This window comes from Hyperoodon ampullatus (genome assembly GCF_949752795.1).
Source record: "Hyperoodon ampullatus genome assembly, chromosome: 6".
Lineage (NCBI taxonomy): Eukaryota > Metazoa > Chordata > Mammalia > Artiodactyla > Ziphiidae > Hyperoodon > Hyperoodon ampullatus.
In genome coordinates this window covers 13,345,302-13,355,961 of record NC_136919.1, presented here as the reverse complement: position 1 = coordinate 13,355,961, position 10,660 = coordinate 13,345,302, and the positions used below count along the sequence as shown (strand labels likewise).

General features: G+C 44.5%; 2 protein-coding genes across 2 annotated transcripts; both read left to right on the top strand.

The window, feature by feature from the left end:
• Positions 1-2,341: 2,341 nt before the first annotated feature.
• LOC307054773 (tubulin alpha chain-like) lies at positions 2,342-2,725 on the top strand (the record flags this gene model as incomplete). The annotated part of the gene is made up of 2 exons (XM_079706668.1): positions 2,342-2,431; positions 2,492-2,725. 2 exons carry the CDS (start codon positions 2,342-2,344, stop codon positions 2,723-2,725), a joined length of 324 nt encoding a protein of 107 aa, XP_079562794.1.
• Positions 2,726-7,662: 4,937 nt separating this feature from the next.
• Positions 7,663-8,052, top strand: LOC307054319 (large ribosomal subunit protein eL30-like; the record flags this gene model as incomplete). Its single annotated transcript, XM_079705950.1, is given in 2 exon segments — positions 7,663-8,030; positions 8,033-8,052. Coding segments are annotated over 2 exon segments (345 nt in total). The 5' UTR covers positions 7,663-7,705.
• Positions 8,053-10,660: the final 2,608 nt, after the last annotated feature.

The window sequence follows — 10,660 nt, the reverse complement described above, 5'->3', positions numbered from 1 at the left end:
GGCATTGCCAGGCAGCGGCTGCAGTGGAAGCAAAGTCGTGTGGAGACACACGAGGGGGGTCGGAGAACAGACCCATGTGGCTGCAGCTGAGGCCCCCCAGGCAGAGAACTGAGCAGGGGCTTCACCAGTGGAGCTGTTTCCTTACAGAAAGGAGCAGTCATTTTTTCTCTCGGTGAGTCTCCTGCCCTACTGCAGCCCCAGTGCCCAGACTGGCACCTGAACCATGCACCGTAGGCACTGGACAAACAGTTGCTGGATGAACGGAAAGGGGGAGGGTATATATTCTCATCCATCTCTCTCTCTCTCTTTTTTTTTCCAGCAGCGCCATGCGGCTTGCGGGGATCTTAGTTCCCTGACCAGGGACTGAACCCGGGTCACGGCAGTGAAAGTGCTGAGTACTAACCACTGGACTGCCAGGGAATTCCTGCATCCATCTCTTACTTTGTTAGAACTGCACCTGAATTATCATATTATCATATGCCTCCTGCAAAGGAGGCATACTGTAACAGGGAGTGGGGGAGGGAGGTTAGGGAGAGAAAATGGGTGGAACCAAGCCCCCCTGACAAGCATTTATCTCAGGATACTGACTCCAGGGAACAGAAACCACAGCCATGCCCTCTTCCCCACACCTGTTCACCCGGGATACTTTAGGAGATGAATCTCCATGGGTTTCTCAAATCTTGCAAGTAGAGACACTGACAACTGTTTGTTCTAGACTATCTTTTTTTTTTTAATTAATTTATTTATTTTTGGCTGTGTTGGGTCTTTGTTGCTGTGCACGAGCTTTCTCTAATTGCGGTGAGCAGGGGCTACTCTTCATTGCGGTGCGCAGGCTTACTGCAGAGGCTTTTCTTGTTGTGGAGCACGGGCTCTAGGCGCACGGGCTTCCGTAGTTGTGGCACACAGGCTCCAGTAGTTGTGGTTCACGTGCTCTAGAGCGCAGGCTCAGTAGTTGTGGCGCTCGGGCTTAGTCGCTCTGCAGCATGTGGGATCTTCCTGGACCAGGGTTCGAACCCATGTCCCTTGCATTGGCAGGCAGGTTCTTAACCATTGCGCTACCAGGGAAGCCCTAGATTATCTTTTCAAGAATGTTTGTATAGCAAACAGCCTTGGAAGATGGAGAGAGTCTTTCTCTCTGAATCAAAGGCCAGGCAAGCTTACTGCCCACTATAAAAGCTTGGTGTTCATCTCTTGTATTGCAACCCACTGAATGTGAAGCATCCAGCTGGACCCATCTCTGTCATCCTTGTCTAGACTTGCCTATTAAAATATAGGACACCCTTGTAAGTTTGAGTTTCGAATAAACAATGACTACATTTTTTTTTTAATTAAAAAAAAAAATTGGGGCTTCCCTCGTGGCACAGTGGTTGAGAGTCCGCCTGCCAATGCAGGGGACACGGGTTCGTGCCCCGGTCCGGGAGGATCCCACATGCCGCAGAGCAGCTGGGCCCGTGAGCCATGGCCACTGGGCTTGTGCGTCCGGAGCCTGTGCTCCGCAATGGGAGAGGCCACAACAGTGAGAGGCCCGCATACCACAGGGAAGAAAAAAAAAATTTTTTTTTCTTGGCCATGCGGTGAGGCTTGTGGGATCTTAGTTCCCTGACCAGGGATCAAACCCAGGCCCTCGGCAGTGAAAGCATGTAGTCCTAACCACTGGACCACCAGGGAATTCCCAGTGACTACTTTTTAGTATAGGTATGTCCCATGCAATATTTGAGACGTACTAAAGAAAGCTATTTATCATTTATCTAAAATTCAAATTTAACCAGGTGCCCTCTGTTTATTTTTTAAATCAGGCAGCCTTACCGCCGTGGGACTCGGGGGCCAGAGGAACTGGGGCAAATATGCTGATGTTTGTGCCATTTGCCATGTCGTGAGCAATAAAGTGCTTTGTCTCTGACCCAAGGCTCTTGTGTTTTCTGTGGGCACCCAAGTTAGCTCACAAGTAGGGCAAAATCTCATACTTTTCCCAGTTCTTGATAGGTATCCCCAGCCTAAGCTTGAAATCTGGCCTAGAGTTGGCAGCTCACAGCATCTGTGGGATGAATGGTTGTCAGTCCATAGGAATTAGTGCCAAGCACACAGAATTCCTCAGGGATTTAGAATGGGTTCCTGGTGGTGTAGCCACTTTACATTTCACTAGTGCATTGTTGTTACCATGGTTATTATAACTATACAGGACTGCATAGCTTCCAAAGAGCATTTGCATGCATTATCTTGTTCAACTTCCCAATGGCTTGCTGAAATATGCATGATCATTCTTACCCTAGGGATTAGAAAACTGAAGCTCAGGGTCAAGAAGTCCATTGCACTGGCTTGCTGCCGGTTGTACAGTGGCGATATGTTTCCCAAAGATGTCAATGCTGCCATTACCACCATCAAGACTAAGCATACCATCCGGTTTGTGGACTGGTGCCCCACTGGCTTCAAGGTTGGCATTAATTACTAGCCTCCCACTGTGGTGCCTGGTGGAGACCTGGCCAAAGTACAGCGAGCTGTGTGCATGCTGAGCAACACCACAGCCATCGCTGAGGTCTGGGCTCGCCTGGACCACAAGTTTGACCTGATGTATGCCAAGCGTCCCTTTGTTCACTGGTACGTGGGTAAGGGCGTGGAGGAAGGAGAGTTTTCTGAGGCCCGTGAGGATATGGCTGTCCTTGAGAAGGATTATGAGGGGGCTGGAGCCAATAGCGCTGAGGGAGAAGACGAGGGTGAAGAATATTAACCTGTCTGAAGCAATTTTACACTCTTACCTTGGGACTGCTTATTTGTGTTCTGTGGAGCTGCCCATTGTGGCCCTATCTTGTCAATAAAAGTGATATTTCTATTTTCAATGTCAAAAACCAAAAAAGAAGTCCATTGCACAAGGACACACAGCCAGTCAGTAGTGTAGCTGGGATCGCTCAACCAGAGAGGACTTATGAGACCTACTGTGTGCCTAGCACTGGCCTAAGCTCATCACATACTTTATCTAGTACTAGTCTGATAATGTGGGCATAATTAAGACCCCAAAAGGGGTCTTATAACACCCGAGTTCTTATGGCTGGGGAGTGGCAGAGTCAAAACGAGAACCCATTTCTGTTTAATGTCAAAGCTTGAGCAAAACAGTGCAGTAGATCATAGGGTATAGGGTGGGGTAGACGGGGGAGGGTCAGAGCCCAGCTTAGAACAGAAGTCTATGGAGTCATACCCTTTATAGCAGTTTCCTGATAGTCCCATTCAGGCTGGGAGCGACAGCACTAAGTAGGGAACTGAGGCATCTCAGCCACACAGACTGGACAAGCTGAGCCACCACTCATACTAGAATTCAACAAATACTACAGTTTATTCCAGGACCCGTGGTCTGGGTGGGCTGGGCTGTCTCAGGGATGGGAACAGTGCTTCAAGCTGAGAGGGACGCGAGGGAGACAATGATGTTTTCTACACATCCTTGAGGAAAGTTGACTTTTGGGGGGAAAACACATTCTTACACCAGAGTTTCCCAATGTGTTTCCTGAAATGTTAGTTTCAGAAAAGAGGGAAAAGGAAATTCTGTAGTGAAACAAGTTTGAGAAATGTCATAGACCCTCTCTTTTTCTTTTTTTAATAACTTTATTTATTTATTTATTTTTGGCTGTGTCGGGTCTTCGTTTCTGTGGGAGGGCTTTCTCCCGTTGTGGCGAGCGGGGGCCGCTCTTCATCGTAGCGCACGGACCTCTCACTGTCACGGCCTCTCCCGTTGCGGAGCACAGGCTCCGGACGAGCACATAGCCCCTCTCTTCCTCTTGGATTTAGAGTCTTCAGTATATGAAAGGCTCTGATAAGTCCTGTAGCAGAGGACTCTGTTCCAGTTTATTTAACCTGGAATTTCCTGAAAAGAACTGATCAGGACATTTCTCTCTTGTTTTTTTTCAAACAGTTTTTTCGGTACTAATTTTCATTAAGACCTTTTGAAAACTGCAGGAATTGCAAGAATTTGGAGGCCAGAGCGTTTCTTAAAATTCTCTCTTTTCCTCATTTTCAGCAGAACTAAGCCTTCATTTTTGGCTCAGGAAATGGAAGCAGGATTTCCGGGGCCTCTACCAGCATGGAGGCCAACAGTGCAGCATTCTTAGTACTTCATGTACAATCATTTTTCTTTTTTTTTTTTAAACAGATCTTTATTGGAGTCGAATTGCTTCTTTCTATATGAACAGAGCCTCAGGAGTTATGTGAGGCAGCAGCCCTGGGCAGCATTTATCATCGAAAAGAGGTGTCCTCGGGGCTTCCCTGGTGGCGCAGTGGTTGAGAGTCCGCCTGTCGATGCAGGGGACACGGGTTCGTGCCCCGGTCCGGGAAGATCCCACATGCCACGGAGGGACTGGGCCCGTGAGCCATGGCCGCTGAGCCTGCGCGTCTGGAGCCTGTGCCCCGCAGCGGGAGAGGCCACAGCAGTGAGAGGCCCGTGTACCGCAAAAAAAAAAAAAAAAAAAAAAAAGGTGCCCTGAGAGAGCCTCCTTAGCTCTGGGACCTTTGTGCATTTCCTGTACTGCCTTGCCAGGGGACATTTTCTAATAATAGGTACAAGTGAAACCACGTTTAGCCCTTGCCTCTTGAGCCAAAGGAAATGCAGCTGAGACCAAGCTCCCTCACCCCGTACAGAAAGGGGATCATCTGCCTCTCAAACCAGCCACAGAAGCAACTTTGACTGCATGTGACACACAGGGGGCCAGGCAGGTCCTGCTGCCCTGACCTACTCCTGACAACTCTTCCAGGGCCAGAAGTCCTCACTGTCAGAGCCACCTTTTGGTCCATGGATGCTTTCCAGGCTGCGAGCCTCTTTGCTCCTAAGAAGAAAGACCCTCTGGGGGCACATTGCCTCTGAAAACCCAAGGGTGACACTACTTAAGGTGTGGCCCAAAGAATTAATACATGGGATGTTACGAATGTTGCAAGAACAAAACCAGTTTTGTGCTGACATGAGTCCAGGCGAGTCGACATCCTCTGTTGAAAATCACAGAGCCCAGTACAGACCTGAGTAGCCATGAAGGAGAAAGGCTTTGACTGGCCTGCGAGTAGAACAGCTATTTATATTCACCAGGAATGGGAAATGCCCGGCATGGGAGATTTGGTCAACGATCTGTTAAGAACCAAGCTTACAGGAATGCGCCACGGGGACAGGGAGAAAGGTTTGCCAAGTGCACGACCACGTGCACTCAGACGTCAGACAGCTAAGAGTTCAAGTCCTGCTCCCAATTTAGAAAGATGCAGCCTTAGGCAAGTTACTGAAACCTCCCTGGCTTTAAATTCCTCGCCCCTAAAATAGGAATCATAACAGTTCCTCTCACAGGTGGTTTTTGTGAGGACTGAAGGAGATTAGTGCACGAGGCAAGTGCTCAATGAATAGTTGTAGCCATCGTTACTGTGGCTGTTATTGTTTTTTTGTTATTGTTTATGGAGATGGAACAGAGGGTAGCAAGAAGTGGGGGGAATCATGAAAGGCTGGGAGGGAAAAGGCCAAAGACACAGGCAGACCTCAGAGATATTTCGGGTTGGGTTCCAGATCATTAGAGCAAAGCGTGTATCGCACAATAAAGCCAACGTTGCAATAAAGCGAGTCGCACACATTGTTTGCTTTGCCAGCGCATATAAAAGTTATGTTTACACTATACCATAGTCTATTACGTGTGCAATAGCATTATGTCTTTAAAAATGTGTACCTTAGTTAAAAAATAACTTATTGCTTAAAAATGCTAACCATCCTCTGAGCCTTCAGAGAGTCATGGTAGTAACATCAGAGATAACGGATCACAACTCCGTGCTTTGTGACCACCTAGAGGGATGGGATAGGGAGGGTGGGAGGGAGGGAGACGCAAGAGGGAAGGGATATGGGAACATATGTATATGTATAACTGATTCACTTTGCTATAAAGCAGAAACTAACACACCATTTTAAAGCAATTATACTCCAGTAAAGATGTTAAAAAATAAATCATGAAGAAGTTTGAAACTTTGGGAGAATCACCAAAATGTGACACAAAGACATGAAATGATCAAGTGCTGTTAGAAAAATGGCACCGATAGACACACTTGATGCGGGGTTGCCACAAACCTTCCATTTGTAAAAAAAAAAAAAAATGCAAAATCTGTGAAGGGCAATAAAACGAGGTGTGCTTGTACATTTTGCTGCCTTCATCACAGTGTGCTATAACATCGGAGCTGGAAGAGCCTTCCCTTGCCTACAAAGTTGTAATAACGGAAGTCCAGAAGCACGAAGAGACTTTCCCCAAATCATACAGTGCGTTAGTGTCAAGCCAAGAAATCATTCATTCCCCAAATATTCACTGAGCACCTACCCCACTATGCGGAGGCAAATTGCATAATTCAAGAAACATATGCAACACACACCAGAAATCTCAGGCTTGGAATTTACCTTATAGAAACATTTGCAAAATATTTTCAAGATAAATATTTTTTTTCTTTTTTTAACATCTTTATTGGAGTATAATTGCTTTACAATGGTGTGTTAGTTGCTGCTGTATAACAAAGTGAATCAGCTGTACATATATATACATCCCCACATCACCTCTCTCTTGCGTCTCCCTCCCACCCTCCCTATCCCACCCCTCTGGGTGGTCACAAAGCACCAAGCTGATCTCCCTGTCCTATGCGGCTGCTTCCCACTAGCTATCTATTTTACATTTGGTAGTGTATATATGTCCATGCCACTCTCCCAGCTTATCCTTCCCCCTCCCCATGTCCTCAAGTCCATTCTCTTTGTCTGTGTCTTTATTCCTGTCCTAACCCTAGGTTCTTCAGAACTTTTTTTTTTATTCCATATATATGTGTTAGCATATAGTATATGTTTTTCTCTTTCTGACTTACTTCAATCTGTATGACAGTCCCTAGGTCCATCCACCTCACTACAAATAACTCAATTTCGTTTCCTTTTATGGCTGAGTAATATTCCATTGTGTATATGTGCCACATCTTCTTTATCCATTCATCTGTCAATGGACACTTAGGTTGCTTCCATGTCCTGGCTATTGTAAATAGAGCTCCAATGAACATTGTGGTACATGATTCTTTTTTTTTTTTTTTTTTGGCTGTATGTGGGCCTCTCACTGTTGTGGCCTCTCCCATTGCGGAGCACAGGCTCTGGACGCGCAGGCTCAGCGGCCATGGCTCACGGGCACAGCCGCTCCGAGGCACGTGGGATCTTCCCGGACCGGGGCACGAACCCATGTCCCCTGCATCGGCAGGCGGACTCCCAACCACTGCGCCACCAGGGAAGCCCCATGATTCTTTTTGAATTATGGTTTTCTCAGGGTATATGCCCAGTAGTGGGATTGCTGGGTTGTATGGTAATTCTATTTTCAGTTTTTTGAGGAACCTCCATACTATGTTTTGAGGAACCTCCACTATGTTCATCATAGTGGCTGTATCAATTTACATTCCCACCAGCAGTGCAAGAGGATTCCCTTTTCTCCACACCCTCTCCAGCATTTATTGTTTGTAGATTTTTTGATGAGGGCCATTCTGACTGGTGTGAGGTGATACCTCATTGTAGTTTTGATTTGCATTTCTCTAATGATTAGTGATGTTGAGCATCCTTACATGTGTTTGTTGGCAATCTGTGTATCTTCTTGGGAGAAATGTCTATCAAGATAAATATGGCCCTTTCTTGCTCTCCGGCCATCTTGGAGGCTGCAGTGGGCTGGGGCCGTCCCGCACCTAAGGCAGGAAGATGGTGGCCGCAAAGAAGACGAAAAAGTCACTGGAGTCGATCAACTCTAGGCTCCAACTGGTTATGAAAAGTGGAAAGTACATGCTGGGGTACAAGCAGACTCTGAAAATAATCCGACACGGCAAAGCGAAACTGGTCATCCTCGCCAACAACTGCCCAGCCTTGAGGAAATCTGAAATAGAGTATTATGCCATGTTGGCCAAAACTGGTGTCCATCACTACAGTGGCAATAATATTGAATTGGGCACAGCGTGTGGAAAATACTACAGATTATGCACACTTGCTATCATTGATCCAGGTGATTCTGATATCATTAGAAGCATGCCAGACAGACTGGTGAAAAGTAAATCATGTACAATTTTTCTTTAATAAAACTGGCCAGAGCTTGTTTAAAAAAAAAAGATAAATATGTTTTTCAAAGGGACATAATAAAATACGCATGTATCTACTCATTTGAGCAGAAGGAATACAGTAAAAATAAACCAGAAGCTAATGGGATTGGTTATCTACAGGGGGTAGGTGTGAACAAGGCAGAAAGAAAGGGAAACGAAGACAGGGTGGAGAAGAGAAAGACCATTGGAATTTCTCTGACTTTTTGCGTAGCTCTGACTCATAGAGATATGACAATATTTCACATACTCCGAAGCTGACTAAATAAATAGATGCAACCAGGATGCAGGGGGAACACCCAAAGTTATTCAAACAGTAACAGATGAACCCAACAGTATGACAAATGAATAGCATCACCACACTGAAGGCAATAGGGAAGAAAACAACTAACTGGAGCAACTTTAGGAAACAATTATTTGACGGGCTCTAGACATTTACATTCCCACCAACAGTGCACAAGGGTTCCCTTTTCTCTACACCCTCACCAACACTTCTATTTTGTTGTTTTTTGATAATAGCCCTTCTGACAGATGTGAGGTGACATCTCATTGTGGTTTTGATTTTCAGTTCCCTGACGATTAGTGATCTTGAGCGTCTTCTCATGTGTCTGTTGCCTATCTGTATGTCCTTTTTTGGAAAAATGTCTTTTCAGATCCTCTACCTTTTTTTTTTTTTTTTTTTAGTATTTATTTATTTATTTGGCTGAGTTGGGTCTTAGTTGCAGCACATGGGATCTTTCGTTGCTATGCGCGGGCTTCTCTCTAGTTGTGGCACGTGGGCTCCAGGGCGCATGGGCTCTGTAGGTTGTGGTACACGGGCTCTAGTTGAAGCGCACGAGCTCAGTAGTTGTGACGTGCGGGCTTAGTTGCCCCGTGGCATGTGGGATCTTAGTTCCCGGACCAGGGATCGAACCCACATCCCCTGCATTGGAATGCAGATTCTTAACCACTGGACCACCAGGGAAGTCTCAGGTTGTTTGTTTTTTTTTGATGTTGAGTTGTATGAGTGCTTTGTATATTTTAGATATTAAACCCTTATAAGATATATCATTTGCAAATATCTTCTCCCATTCAGTAGGCTGTGTTTTTGTTTTGTTGATAGTTTCCTTCAGTGTACAAAAGCTTTTTAGTTTGATGTAGTATTTGTTCTTATTCCATGAAAAATGCTTTTGGCATTTTGATAGGGATTGCATTGAATCTGTAGATTGCCTTCGGTAGTTTGGTCATTTAAACAATATTAATTCTTTCAATCCATGAGCACAATCTATCTTTCCATCTACTGTATTTGTGTCATCTTATAGTTTTCCAAGTACAAGTCTTTTGTCTCCTTAGTTAGATTTATTCCTAGGTATTTTACTCTTTCTGATGCAAATATAAATGGGATTGTGTTCTTAATTTCTCTTTCCGATAGTTTGTTATTAGTATATAGAAATGTAACAGATTTCTGTATATTAATTTTGTATCCTGCAACTTCATTGAATTCATTGATGAGTTCTAGTGGTCTTTTGGTGGCATCTTTAGGATTTTCTTTGTATAGTATCATGTCGTCTGCAAATAGTGACAGTTTTATTTCTTTCTTTCCAATTTGAATTCCTTTTATTTCTCTTGTCTGATTGTGGTGGCCAGGACTTCCAACACTACATTGAATAAAAGTGACAAAGAATTTTTTCTCTTTGCATTTCAATTTGGGATGTTTCTATTGACATATTTTCAAGCTCACTGCTTCTTTCTTTGGCTATGTCTAGTCTACTAATGAGCCTATCAACAACATTCTTCATTTTTGTTACAGTGTTTTTGATTTTTAGCATTTCCTTTTAATTCTTAGAGTTTCTACCTCTGCTTACATTATCTGTCTGTTCTTGCATGTTGTCTACTTTTTCCATTAGTCCCCTTAACATATTAATCATAGTTGTTTTAAATTCTTTATCTGACAATTCCAAATTCTGTATCATATCTGAGTCTTATTCTGATGCTTGCTTTGTCTCTTCATACTATGTTTTTTCTTGTCTTTTAGCAGGGCTTGTAATTTTTTGTTGAAAGCTGGCCATGAGGTGTCTGGTACTAGGAACTGAGGCAATCAGGCTTAGTGTGAGGTTTTATGTTAACCTGGCTAAGAGCTGGGCTGTTAATGTTTGCTGCAGCTATAGGTGCCACAAGCTTCAGTTTCTTCTAGTTCCTGGCTGTTTTTTCTCCTATTGTCTTTGGGTCTCCCTAAGAATTCTTTTTTAAATAACATCTTTGTCTTGCAGCTCTATAAACTCTAGTAATTATACCTGTTGACGTGTGTTATGGAGTTGGGGAGGGGAAGCATGCTATAGTTTTAAGATTAAATCGCAACTGTTTCATTTTTGTAGTGGTTCTGACTGCCTGTGCTGTGACCTTCTTAACTCCCCACCCTCATGTGATACAGAAATCTGCCTTTTACCCAGATCAGATAAGACTATGGTAAAGCAGTTTTCCTTGGGGAAAGATTCCTCTGTAACCTTTGTTACAGACAAAGATCTGGGTGTGTTTGAAAATGGTTACTCTTCCTCTGCCCGCTCCGAAGCAAGAGGAGATTTCTGTC